General features: G+C 42.2%; 1 protein-coding gene across 5 annotated transcripts in view; it reads left to right on the forward strand.

Annotated features, from left to right (window-relative positions):
* Arid4a (AT rich interactive domain 4A (RBP1-like)) overlaps positions 1 to 7929 on the forward strand; it is an 84271-nt gene extending 76342 nt beyond the window's left edge. For 4 of the 5 annotated variants that reach the window (XM_017315057.2, XM_006515834.3, XM_006515835.1 and 1 more), the window contains one exon: positions 6079 to 7848. In XM_017315057.2, the coding sequence (XP_017170546.1) occupies positions 6079 to 6182 (104 nt within the window). In that variant the 3' untranslated portion in view covers positions 6183 to 7848. Of the gene's footprint in view, positions 1 to 6078 lie in introns of all 5 variants that reach the window. The other variant, NM_001081195.1, reaches the window with a different exon arrangement.
* The last annotated feature ends 6366 nt before the right edge of the window (positions 7930 to 14295 follow it).

Below are 14295 nucleotides of genomic sequence, written 5' to 3' on the forward strand. Positions count from 1 at the left end.
CTGCATCAGATACACTCTCTGCCTTCAGATACACTCTCTGCCTTCAGATACAATCTCTGCCTTCAGATACACTCTCTCTGCCTTCAGATACACTCTCTGCCTTCAGATACACTCTCTGCCTTCAGATACACTCTCTGCCTTCAGATACACTCTCTGCCTTCAGATACACTCTCTGCCTTCAGATACAGATACACTCTCTGCCTTCAGATACACTCTCTGCCTTCAGATACAGATACACTCTCTGCATCAGATACACTCTCTGCCTTCAGATACACTCTCTGCCTTCAGATACACTCTCTCTGCCTTCAGATACACTCTCTGCCTTCAGATACACTCTCTCTGCCTTCAGATACACTCTCTGCCTTCAGATACACTCTCTGCCTTCAGATACACTCTCTCTGCCTTCAGATACACTCTCTCAGCCTTCAGATACACTCTCTGCCTTCAGATACAGATACACTCTCTGCCATCAGATACACTCTCTGCCTTCAGATACACTCTCTCTGCCTTCAGATACAGATACACTCTCTGCCTTCAGATACAGATACACTCTCTGCCTTCAGATACAGATACACTCTCTGCCTTCAGATACAGATACACTCTCTGCCTTCAGATACACTCTCTGCCTTCAGATACAGATACACTCTCTGCCTTCAGATACACTCTCTCTGTCTTCAGATACACTCTCTGCCTTCAGATACACTCTGCCTTCAGATACACTCTCTGCCTTCAGATACACTCTCTGCCTTCAGATACACTCTCTCTGCCTTCAGATACACTCTCTCTGCCTTCAGATACACTCTCTGCCTTCAGATACAGATACACTCTCTGCCATCAGATACACTCTCTGCCTTCAGATACACTCTCTGCCTTCAGATACAGATACACTCTCTGCCTTCAGATACAGATACACTCTCTGCCATCAGATACACTCTCTGCCTTCAGATACACTCTCTGCCTTCAGATACACTCTCTGCCTTCAGATACACTCTCTGCCGTCAGATACACTCTCTCTGCCTTCAGATACACTGTGTGCCTTCAGATACACTCTCTGCCTTCATATACACTCTCTGCCTTCAGATACACTCTCTCTGCCTTCAGATACAACTCTGCCTTCAGATACACTCTCTCTGCCTTCAGATACACTCTCTCTGCCTTCAGATACACTCTCTCTGCCTTCAAATACACTCTCTGCCTTCAGATACACTCTCTGCCTTCAGATACACTCTCTGCCTTCAGATACACTCTCTGCCTTCAGATACACTCTCTCTGCCTTCAGATACACTCTCTGCCTTCAGATACACTCTCTGCCTTCAGATACAGATACACTCTCTGCCTTCAGATACACTCTCTCTGTCTTCAGATACACTCTCTGCCTTCAGATACACTCTCTGCCTTCAGATACACTCTCTGCCTTCAGATACACTCTCTGCCTTCAGATACAGATACACTCTCTGCCTTCAGATACACTCTCTCTGTCTTCAGATACACTCTCTGCCTTCAGATACACTCTCTGCCTTCAGATACACTCTCTGCCTTCAGATACACTCTCTGCCTTCAGATACACTCTCTCTGCCTTCAGATACACTCTCTGCCTTCAGATACAGATACACTCTCTGCCTTCAGATACACTCTCTGCCTTCAGATACACTCTCTGCCTTCAGATACACTCTCTCTGCCTTCAGATACACTCTCTGCCTTCAGATACAGATACACTCTCTGCCTTCAGATACAGATACACTCTCTGCCTTCAGATACAGATACACTCTCTGCCTTCAGATACAGATACACTCTCTGCCTTCAGATACACTCTCTCTGTCTTCAGATACACTCTCTGCCTTCAGATACACTCTCTGCCTTCAGATACAGATACACTCTCTCTGCCTTCAGATACACTCTCTCTGCCTTCAGATACAGATACACTCTCTCTGCCTTCAGATACACTCTCTGCCTTCAGATACACTCTCTGCCTTCAGATACAGATACACTCTCTGCCTTCAGATACAGATACACTCTCTGCCATCAGATACACTCTCTGCCTTCAGATACACTCTCTGCCTTCAGATACAGATACACTCTCTGCCTTCAGATACAGATACACTCTCTGCCATCAGATACACTCTCTGCCTTCAGATACACTCTCTGCCTTCAGATACACTCTCTGCATCAGATACACTCTCTGCCTTCAGATACACTCTCTGCCTTCAGATACAATCTCTGCCTTCAGATACAGATACACTCTCTGCCTTCAGATACAGATACACTCTCTGCCTTCAGATACAGATACACTCTCTGCCATCAGATACACTCTCTGCCTTCAGATACACTCTCTGCCTTCAGATACACTCTCTGCCTTCAGATACACTCTCTGCCTTCAGATACAGATACACTCTCTGCCTTCAGATACAGATACACTCTCTGCCATCAGATACACTCTCTGCCTTCAGATACACTCTCTGCCTTCAGATATACTCTCTCTGCCTTCAGATACACTCTCTGCCTTCAGATACACTCTCTGCCTTCAGATACACTCTCTGCCTTCAGATACACTCTCTGCCTTCAGATACACTCTCTCTGCCTTCAGATACACTCTCTGCCTTCAGATACACTCTCTCTGCCTTCAGATACACTCTCTGCCTTCAGATACACTCTCTGCCTTCAGATACACTCTCTGCCTTCAGATACACTCTCTGCCTTCAGATACACTCTCTCTGCCTTCAGATACAACTCTGCCTTCAGATACACTCTCTCTGCCTTCAGATACACTCTCTCTGCCTTCAGATACACTCTCTCTGCCTTCAAATACACTCTCTGCCTTCAGATACACTCTCTGCCTTCAGATACACTCTCTGCCTTCAGATACACTCTCTGCCTTCAGATACACTCTCTCTGCCTTCAGATACACTCTCTGCCTTCAGATACACTCCTGTCCTTTGATTGTAAGCTTGAATCTCAAGCCCATGGGTAATAGCTGGTTGCATTGAGAGTTAGTGTTTTCTCCTCTTGTTGAAAGTGGGTGTACTGCAGCTGAATTAACCAGAATGACCCTTGAAAAAGAGTATGAACTACTTTAAAATTTGTGATTTACTAAACATGTTGGGTTTTCCAGGAGGATATATCTACCCAACATATATTTACTGGCTGCCCCTATGTTTGTTATTTGTGATTCACCAAATGAATAGGCCTAGGAATCTTCAGCACTACCTATGTGGAGCCATAAATCATTCATAGACAGCTACAAGGCAACACTAATGAGCATATGTCACGTGCCAGGTCTCCACAGGTGATGCAGAAGCTGTATGAATTAGACACAGGCTTCACTTTCTAGTATCTTAACATTGCTGCATAGTGTGTGCCTTGTAGGACATTAACCAGTCTACTGTGAAATAATCTTAAAGTCGTATCTGTGCTTTACTTTAAGCATGCAGAGTCGACAGCCAGTCAAACATTGGACATGGTACCTATTCAAGGTCTGCCAAAATAACAGTAACAGAAATTGAGTTCTGTGTCCTAAACTCATTAGTAATCAGATGAAAACAAGGAGAGGTGATCACTCGGTGCGACTGTAGGGAGACTTGTAGTGTCCAAGATGATAATGCCAGTCACTGGGAAAAATAGGAGGGAGATTCATGCATTGTTGGATCAAAACAAACTATGATCGCTCCTGTATCAGTCGTTTTACATTGCTGTTAACAAAAGAATGTAGGGAATCAGGACACAGTATATCCCAGGATGTGTCTCCGGGGTCTCTTCCCTCCCACTGCTCCACCTCCAGCTTTTCAGGAAAGAAGGCCATCCTATGACTCCATCAAGGATTACCCCACTGATGAGGTCAGAGCCAGCACGCTAGGACTGTTTCTGAAATGCCTCATGCACGCATACACAGGGGTGTTCTTTCCTCCTCTTCCTGACACTTCTCAGTCTAATCAAGTTGCCCACTGGGACCAACCATCAAAGTCTCCTCCTCAACTTCCACCCAAGCACCTCCCTTCTACCACAAAATTCTGCTCTGACCAAGCGCACTCACAGACCGCCGCGCTCCCCGATAAAGCAGCACCAAGAGCACACTCACGTGCCCTTAGAGTTAAAAAAAGCAAGCTGTCAGCTCACACCCCCAGGACTGCAGGACAGGTCTCAAGTTAGGGACAGGATGAGACTGGTTGAAACTGTGTTGAGAAATGGGATCATCATGCCTACCCTTTAAAGAAAGGTTCACTTCTCCCTACCTCTAGCAGAAACATGAACAGAACCAGCGTTGTAGACTTAGGGCCACCAGCTATAGCTAATGGTGACAGAAAAGGGGTAAATCAGGAGTGAGTACCGAATGGTGGCTCTCTCTGTCCTTTCCTAAACCACGATGTAACCCTCCCACTCTTGAGAACCATAGCTAAGTATGCGCGTCCCTGAGACGGGAGAGGAGGCTTCTCCTGAAGAAACTAACTATGCCTAGACAAACTGTCTACCCTAGACAAAGACAAAGACCAAAAGAGGGAAAGAAAAGACACTTACCTCGAAAAAAACTGTTATTTACTTAAAAGCACAAGATATAGTAAACATTTTAAGCTGTTCATGGAGGCTTGTCGCCTTGGCTGTAATCTTAGCCTTTCAGGGGTGGAGGCAGGGGATCGAGAGTTCAAGGGCAGCCTGAAGGAGGTGGCTGATTCAAGGCTAACCTGGGTTATATAAGGTTACATAACAAAATAAAACAAAAACAAAAAAACAAAAAAAAGAAGAAAAATGATTTTTTTTCAGATATAAAGACAAATCTATGAAAGTATGACAGGGGCATTTAAGAAAATAATAAAAGGGGAATACATGTAAAACTGAAAAACAAAACAAAACCAAAAAACAACATTAGAAAGGAAGAGAGCCGGGCAGTGGTGAGGCCGGCCTTTAGTCCCTGCACTCAGGAGGCAGATTGGGAACGAAGACTACAAGAAACCTGTCTCTCGGGGGAAAAAAAGGCAACAAAAAGCACCTCAGATAGATAGATGTCTGTGGGGTAACCTGCAGTGTCTGTACACTCCTGATGCACCCACACTCAGGCTCCTGAGGAAGGTGTGGCCGTTTCCCTTAGCCTGAATAACTCCACGCATGCACACACCCACATGCACATCTGACTGTTGAGAGCGGTGAGAGAGAGTTCGCCCTCTGACAGAACTTCTGGGGATGCCCTGGCCTATTCTTAGGCCAGCAGTTTTCAATACTGAAAAATGGCCTGGAGCAGATGGAAAGAAATTAGACTTTGAAAGTTTGTCCATTTTAATAAAAATGGTAAATACTAAGAAGTCCGGGCGTGGTGGCACATGCCTTTAATCCCAGCACTTGGGAGGCAGAGGCAGGTGAATTTCTGAGTTTAAGGCCAGCCTGGTCTACAAAGTGAGTTCCAGGACAGCCAGGACTATACAGAGAAACTCTGTCTCGAAAAAAAAAAACAAAACAAAAAAACAAACAAACAAAAAGAAGTCATTACAGCGTCGGTAAACACAGGGTGGGATGGTATAACTCAGTTCAAAGCGCTTACCTAGCAGAGAAGCCTTTGGGTCCATTGCCCAGTGTATATCTTCTGCTACTCTTGCCCCTACCTGACACCAGACTTCATCTCTCTTTTAATCCTTACTTTTTGTGATGTCTGACTTTGTTTAGTTTTTCATTTTGGTTGCAGTGCTGGGAGTGGAATCCAGGGCCTGTGCATAGCACCCTGGCTCCTGCGCTGCCCGCTGCCTCCCAACCTTGTGATATCTCTTCTGTAGGGTTAATTCCCTTAATTGGCCCAAAGGTGAGCCCAGCAGAGTGCTTGCTGACAACTTGCACCCCTTGTGCATCGTTTAATCGGCCCTTGATTGAAGTGAATGATGCTAAACATCTAGTTACAGCCTGTAATCCCAACACTTGTGGAGTAGAGGCGAGAAAATCAGAAATTAAGGTCATCCTTGGCTACATATCAAGTTTGAACTAACCTAGGCAATGTGAGACTGTCGCAGAAACAAACAACAAATCTTCCTTAGAATTTAGCATCTAACTTTAGGTATCTGAGTAGTCATTTCTTGCTCTAACCTGGTTGTGTTGATTCCACAGTGTCTCACGCAGGAGCGTCAATGTCCTCTGCTTCATCAGACACTGGAATGAGCCCTTCTTCATCGTCTCCCCCCCAAAATGTACTTGCTGTAGAGTGCAGGTGATGAACAGTTCTCCACCCCACAGCAGTTTGCTGCCATGGACATAAATCCCCAAACCCTGAAATACAACCACAGAAAGCACTCAGCCGGCTAAGTATATCCTTCCTGTATAGTTTCCAGGATTGTATCTAGACCCTCCTCTCTCCTTTTTTTATTGTTGCAGAAAATAAGCTTATTAATAATTGAAGGTTAGGCAGCCTGCCATATTGGTCATAATTTTTCCTCTGTATTTTCTTTCTTTCTTTCTTTTTTTTTTTGTGTGTGTGTGTGTGATAGAGAAAAAAAAGGGCACTTAGCAAAATGGAATTTGTATAATAAAGCTTTCAAGTGTTCTAGAAATCATAGACAAGCGCACACAACAGACAGGAGAGCATTATCTGGTTAGCAGTTACTGCTGCACTTTCACTGAGATGCATTGAACACTTGGTGAGTAGGGGGTTGATTTTGTTTTATTCTTGTATTATTATAATTATTATAATAATTATTATTAATGTTGATTTTTTATTCATTTCAATTTTGTGGAAGCACTTGCTATGTAGAACTGCCAAAGTATATGTGCAGCAGTGTGCCCAGGTTTAAAAGTGTAAATGGGACAAAATAAATTGTGAAAGGAAGTGTAGTTGACTGAAAACTGCAGTTGTAATAAGTCTTCCACTTTTTATAGGACTTTTGAGCACACAATTATGCAAATATTTTAATGTTTATTAATGTTTACAGTGGAATTGTGAATAAGTTTTCAGTGGACTATCTTATCCCTTGACAAAAATATTTTGTCTTTTTTCTATGTAATTTCAGAGTTTTTATTTTGTTACAAAAATACAAAAATGAAATATATAACAACAATGAAGTTATTTAACAAGATTTCTAAAGCTGAAAATTTTGTGTAAAATAAGGTATTATCTTGCAACTTGTTAAATATATTTATTCAGACATTGGATGGTTGTATTTTTATGTATTTTTTAAAATATTAATAAAATTGAAAAAAAGACAATTCTAGGTTAATTCACTCTTTGGATGGCAGTAGTGGTCAGCTGCCCCTTTTGCAGGGGGCTGTGTCTGCAGCCGCGGGTGCTGCAGGGCGTCTGTCTCAACCTTCCCAACCGAGCAGCTGAGAGTGGGCATCTGGGTCACTCAAGTCTGTCCTTGTTTAGAAACTTTGGCAGTCCTCGTATTTAAACCACTTTGAGGATCACATTTTTGGTTGCCCTTAAGATGCTTTGTCACAGTTTTTGTGTTCGCTGTACTGCCGAATAAATTTTATATCTCCCAAAGTCAAGATGCAACAGTCACGTAAAGCCACTATGTATTCTTTGTCTGTGAATTGTTACACAGACTGATACATTTGTAAATAATTCTTCCAAAATCATGTATTTAAAGCAGTTTTGCATATACATTATGTTAAAAAAAAGGTGATTTTTTTAAAAAGCATTTTTAAACTCATGTTTGTACATTAAAGGGGTTGTTTTGAAGCCTCCTTTTCTGTGTTTATATGCTGTAGTGTGGTAGCCCGGGGGGTTTTGACCCTGAGGGCGGACAGAGGCACAGCACATTGCTACAGCAGAGCATTACCGAAATTATATTTCTCCACGTCATCTTGCCACATTGTGAACCTGGGATTCAGACTTCTTCCATTTTCTCAGAGAATTAAAACAAAAAAGTACTCTTGTAATATGAACTTTCCTGTCTTTTCTTTGCAAACAGAAGTATCTCAATGTCAAATAAAAAGGAGCCCAGTGGGCGTGTCTTAAACATAGGCTATACAGTTTTAGTTTTCTTTTTTTTTTTTTTTAGATTTATTTATTTATTATATGTAAGTACACTGTAGCTGTCCTCAGACACTCCAGAAGAGGGAGTCAGATCTCATTACGGATGGTTGTGAACCACCATGTGGTTGCTGGGATTTGAACTCCTGAGCTTCGGAAGAGCAGTCGGGTGCTCTTACCCACTGAGCCATCTCACCAGCCCCCTAGTTTTCTTTTAAGTGACTATTTTTTCCAAATGCCAGTAACTTATAGTTGGAAAATTAGGTTCTACAAAACTAGGCATTTCAGTATGTCTTAGTCAGGGTTTCTATTCCTGCACAAACATAATGACTAAGAAACAAGTTGGGGAGGAAAGGGTTTATTCAGCTTACACTTCCATACTGCTGTTCATCACCAAGGGAAGTCACGACTGGAACTCAAGCAGGTCAGGAAGCAGGAGCTGATGCAGAGGCCATGGAGGGGTGTTCTTTACTGGCTTGCTATGTATGTTCAAACTTCTCTTCATAAGACTTAACCAGAGAACAAAGTCTCTGCTGGGCTTTTTTGAAACTTCCTTTTTCAACGCAATTAATCTGAGTCTCTTCACCTTAGTCTCAGGCAGACTTTTCAGACAAGGGCAAAAAGTAGCCACATTCTTCACCAAAATACCACAAAAACAGTCTTTATGCCACATACTGAAATTCTTCTCCTTTGAAATCTCTTGGGCCAGGTCAACACAGTTCAAATTACTCCCAGCAACAAAGTCTTCCATATTCCTACTAGGATGACCCATTAAGCCCCATTTAAAGCATTCTACTGAGTTCCAAATCCAAAGTCCAAAAATCCACATTCTTTCAAATAAAAGCATGGTCAGGCCTATCACAGCAATACCCCACTCCCAGTACCAACTTCATGAAGACTTGGAACTCTCAGCTGCTCCTGCACCATGCCTGCCTGGATGCTGCCCTGCTCCCACTTTGATGGTAATGGACTGAACCTTTGAATCTGTAAGCCAGCCCCAATTAAATGTTGTTTTTTTATAAGACTTGCCTTGGTCATGATGTCTGTTCACAGCAGTAAAACCCTAACTAAGACACAATACATTCTTCAATTTTCAAAATACTTCTAGTACTTAATTATAAAAATGAAAAATTTGTCACCCAAAGCTAGGAAGCAATATTAGCTATGTTAGTGATCTTTTTCAGTAGCAATTTGGTAAATCTGAGATAACTTACTAGTTTGGATGTACCTACAGAAGACAAAATTATATATTCACTCACCACAGATATAGATACTATCTATACCATTTTATTAGGACACTAGGAAAAAATGTGAAATTGAGTGTTGACTAAGCATTACAGTTCAAATGTTGGGTTTATTTTGAGTTTACCTAAACTTCGAGCAGATTATTACATATTGCATATGACAAAGTAAAAGTATAAAAGATACTATATAAAAAAGGAATGTACTATCTATACAGTCAAGGTATTCAAAAATTATATAGCTTTCTGTGTTGGTATTCCTTTATGTGCTTTTACTGTTTATTCTTTTTATCAAATTTCCAGTCTTTCATTTAGAAAGAGAGCAAGCACATTTTAAAAGACTATTACTTATGACATCTATAAAATTGACTTAAGTCTGGAAAGCTATATGAATTTGCTTCTGTACTTTTTCTTGTAGGTCTAATTTAGCATACCTATCAAACATTCAGTGTTATATATAACATCATGCAAAAACTCTTAGCAGAACTGATTCATTAGCAGTTTATGGAATATCTTCTATGTATCAGACATTATATTGTGATACCAAGACTCGGCCACTTGAGCCAGCAAGACAAAAAGGTTTCTGTCTTCATGGAATAAGATCAAGTATGGTTGATATGGGGCTGGCGAGATGGCTCAGTGGGTAAGAGCACTGACGGCTCTTCCTGAGTTCTTTTGCTGATTTTTGAGTTCAAATCCCAGCAACATGGTGGCTCACCACCACCCGGTAATGAGATCTGACGCCCTCTTCTGGTGTGTCTGAAGACACCTCAGTGTACTTATGTATAATAATAAATAAATCTTTGGGCCAGAGGGAGCAGGGACTGACAAGCGGAGTTGGCCAGAGTGAGCAGAGGTCCTAAATTCAATTCCCAAAAACTACATGAAGGCTCAAAACCATCTGTACAGCTACAGTGTACTCACATGCATAAAATAAATAAATAAATCTTTGAAAAAGAAAAAGGATGATAGACATGAAACAATTACCCCTTTTAATTAAAATAATTAAATTTTCTTTGGCTTCTTGAAGCAAGGTCCCGTGAAGAGGTCAGTCTGATTTTGAAATGATTGTGGTAGATGCTGACTTTGATTTCTGACTCTCTTGTTCCTACCTCTCAAATGCTAGGATGATAAGCATGCTCTATTGGACCTGGCTAAACCTATGTAATTCCTCCCTCCCTCTCTTTTTCTTTTTCTTTTTTTTTTCTTTAAAAACAAAAACAAAAACAAAAAAAACTCTGGGTTTTGAGATGGGGTCTCATTCTAGCCCAAGCTAGTCTAAAACTTACTACATAGCCCAGGATGGCCTCGTTCCTCAGCCCAGCCCAGCCCACCACATGCTAGGTCTGCAGGTACCATAAGTATATGAAGTCACAGTTGCCATGACATCCTAACATGGACAACAACTAGTCCTGAGACTGGAATAGTCTGGGAAGGCTTTGAAGAGAAAATATTGGTTAAATTGGGTCCCAGTGAGGCAGGCGAATAGGCCGAGGAGGTGGGAAAAGCGATGCTGATAACACGGTGTCCTAAGCAGGTGAGAGAGGAAGGAGGCATGAGGAGAGCTGTGTCAGGCTCTCACACACTGCTCCTGCCTTGTGCCTCTCACCTTGCTTCTTGCCCCATGTCCCCTCTGCCCTGCTCCTGATGCTTGAGCTGCCTTAGCCACTTTGCCAGGATGCATCTTTTGCTGACTTTTGAGCCCACACAACATCACCTCTTCCACATCTGATGGCTTTCCAGTCTCTTCTGTTTTACCTCACAGCTCACCCCGTGTGTGTGTGTGTGTGTGTGTGTGTGTGTGTGTGTGTGTGTGTAGTCACTTCCCTCAGTGTTCCTTGGTCATAGGTGTACCTCATGGTCCTAGCCCAACCTCTAAAACAGAGTTGTCAAAGTTACTAGTTAAGTCAAATCTAAGAAAATTTTTATACAACTACTTTTTAAAAAAAGTATTGAGGGGGCTGGTGAGATGGCTCAGCAGGTAAGAGCACCCGACTGCTCTTCCAAAGGTTCTGAGTTCAAATCAGTTCAAATCCCAGCAACCACATGGTGGCTCACAACCATCCTTAATGAGATCTGACTCCCTCTTCTGGTGTGTCTGAAGACAGCTACAGTGTACTTACATATAATAAATAAATAAATAAATAATTTTTTTTTGGTTTTTCGAGACGGTTTCTCTGTATAGCCCTGGCTGTCCTGGAACTCACTTTGTAGACCAGGCTGGCCTCGAACTCAGAAATCTGCCTGCCTCTGCCTCCCGAGTGCTGGGATTAAAGGCGTGCGCCACCACGTCTGGCTTAATAAAAATCTTTAAAAAAAAAAAAAGTATTGATCTTTATATAAAAAACCAGACATGTAAGATCTTCAGGGCTTTTTTTTTTTAACATGATAGTGTTGAGATATCAACTCCGTAGTATGAATGAAGCTAGACTTGCGTCATGACCTAATTGCCAATTAAAATGCCCCCACTGGTGAGTTGCTTTCCCATCTCCTTAGTTGTCCTCCCCACGCCCCACCCCCGTCATTTTCATGCAGCTGCGTAACAAGGCTTCCTCCACTCCAGGAGGACAGCATGGAATTCCCGTGTCAGGGTTGATCGGCTCGGGATGAAGTTCCCACTGGTAAGAAATTTCCAACAGGTTGGGCAGTGGTAGCGCACACCTTTAATCCCAGCACTCGGGAGGCAGAGGTAGGGGGATTTCTGACTTCGAGGCTAGCCTGGTCTACAGAGTGAGTTCCAGGACAGCCAGGGCTATACAGAGAAACCCTGTCTCAGAAAAAAAAAGAAAAAGAAATTCCCAACAGATCCATGCTTCGTGCTTTAGCACAGTACAGTTTGTTCTGGTGTTTAACTCCCAAGATGGGGTCTTCTGTGTCGTTCCAGGCTGGCCTTCTGAGCCTGGGGACTCATGCATGTCCTTCGCCTCAGCTTTTTTTTTTTTCTTCAAATTCTAATAATATTTTTGATGATGACAAGCACAAGATACTTCTCACCCACAGAGAGCCACTATGCATCTTTTAAAACCAAATTAAGAACAGCATCTATAATTTTGATATTTGCAGTTAACAGAATTATGAAGCGATGTTCAGTTTGTACTCTGTATCATGCAAAATTCATTTAGAAAAGCTCTGTTGTGAAGCTTAAGGACATTTGTGTATATAATAAATGGCCGTAGGTATAAGTAGTTGGCTTTCTTCTTAAATTACATCCAACAAGATAATCTAAGATTCTTATCTGCTAAGAGTTGCCAGAGAAGGGCTGGAGAGATGGCTCAGCAGTTAAGAGCACCAACTGCTCTTCCGAAGGTCCTGAGTTCAAATCCCAGCAACCACATGATGGCTCACAACCATCTGTGATGAGATCTGATGCCCTCTTCTGGGGTGTCTGAGACAGCTACAGTGTACTTTCATATAATAAATAAATAAATCTAAAAAGAGGCTGCTGGAATGTCAGCAGGTATAGGTGCTTGTCACTATGCCTGATGTCCTGAGTCCAATGCCTTGTAGCCTGCGTGGTGGAGAGGGAAGCTACTCTCAGACTTAGACCTCCATATACAGTAAGTAAATAAATAAACATAACTATATTTTAAGTTGCCAGAGTAAACATAAAAACTAGAAGATAACTCTTAGATTTTAAATTCATACAAATTCTTTTTTTTTTAAAGATTTATTTATTATTATTATATGTAAGTACACTGTAGCTGTCTTCAGACACACCAGAAGAGGGAGTCAGATCTTGTTACAGATGGTTGTGAGCCACCATGTGGTTGCTGGGATTTGAACTCTGGACCTTCGGAAGAGCAGTCGGGTGCTCTTACCCACTGAGCCATCTCACCAGCCCCCACAAATTCTTACCTAGTGTAAAATGATCCCATGCAAAAAACCATGCTACTTATAGAAAGCAATATTTTATCTGTATGTTATCAGTAAACTGTCTCGTTCTGCTTCACTGTCCTCCAGGAGGCCAGTTCTCTTGGTTTCCGAGGATGAGTCAGTATGGTAAGCCACACCTGCTATTTAGAAGTAATACTGTTCCCAAGATGGGCCCTGTCTTGATGTAGTTACATTGTGAGAGAGAGCTTTAAGTATACTTAGGTTCTTCTGGGCAGATGTGGGCTATGTGGAGCTCGCTTTCAGTATCCTGTTAACCTCTGTTAACACCCTTCATCCCTTGCCAAAGCTACTCTGCAATAAAACATACATTTCTCAAAAGCAAGTGAATAGATTAAGCCATTGTCATCATATATGTGTCTCTGTGTAGCCACATTTTCAGGTTTAGGGGTGAATAGCTAGAAGTAAGACTCTCAGGTCATCTGACGTTCTTGCTTTTCCACCAGCCAGCGTACAGGGACTCCTGGTGCATGGCACCCTCGCATCACCGCGGATTGTCAAGAGTAAGGGATTTGGGTGGGGATTGTACTTGTTGGTTTTGCCATTCTAATGATAGCAGTGTGCTGTGCTTCTAAAGTGTATTTCCATCATTATCATGTAATGGCATCATATGTCAGGTGTTAGTGGCAAGCACCCTCATATGTTGGAAACTCCTTTACACTGCTAATGCAAGTATAAGTTAAACATCAGTTTTGATTTGAAAGTATCTAATGAAGAGAAGAAAACACCATGTCCCCTAAGGAAAACTGTGTGCTCAGGATTCACAGACTATCTGCAAATTCTAGTGATGTGCCCATCTTCAGACACACCAGAAGAGGGCATCAGATCCCACTGCAGATGGTTGTGAGCCCACCATGTGGTTGCTGGGGATTGAACTCAGGACCTTTGGACGTTTGAGACATTCCCTTGGGGATAAGAGTGTAGCATAGTGGCAGAAAATACCTCCAGCATGCACAAGACTCTAGGGTCCAGTCCCTAGCACTGAAATAAAAAGAGGTTCGCAGTTTTTGATCAGTAGAGAACCATTAGAGTTTGCAAACATCTTGTGATCTCCTTGGGCACATCATTAGAATTCAAGATAGTCTATGGATCCTGATATATATATATATGAGAGAAAAATGAAAATCAAATTTAAGGTTTTCTTTAAAGCAAAAAGGAAGGCATGGAGAAGCAGGTACAGGGTACTTGCCTACGTCTCAGCATGCACATGGGCACGTGTAC

This window comes from Mus musculus, chromosome 12 (genome assembly GCF_000001635.26).
Source record: "Mus musculus strain C57BL/6J chromosome 12, GRCm38.p6 C57BL/6J".
Taxonomy (NCBI): Eukaryota; Metazoa; Chordata; class Mammalia; order Rodentia; family Muridae; genus Mus; species Mus musculus.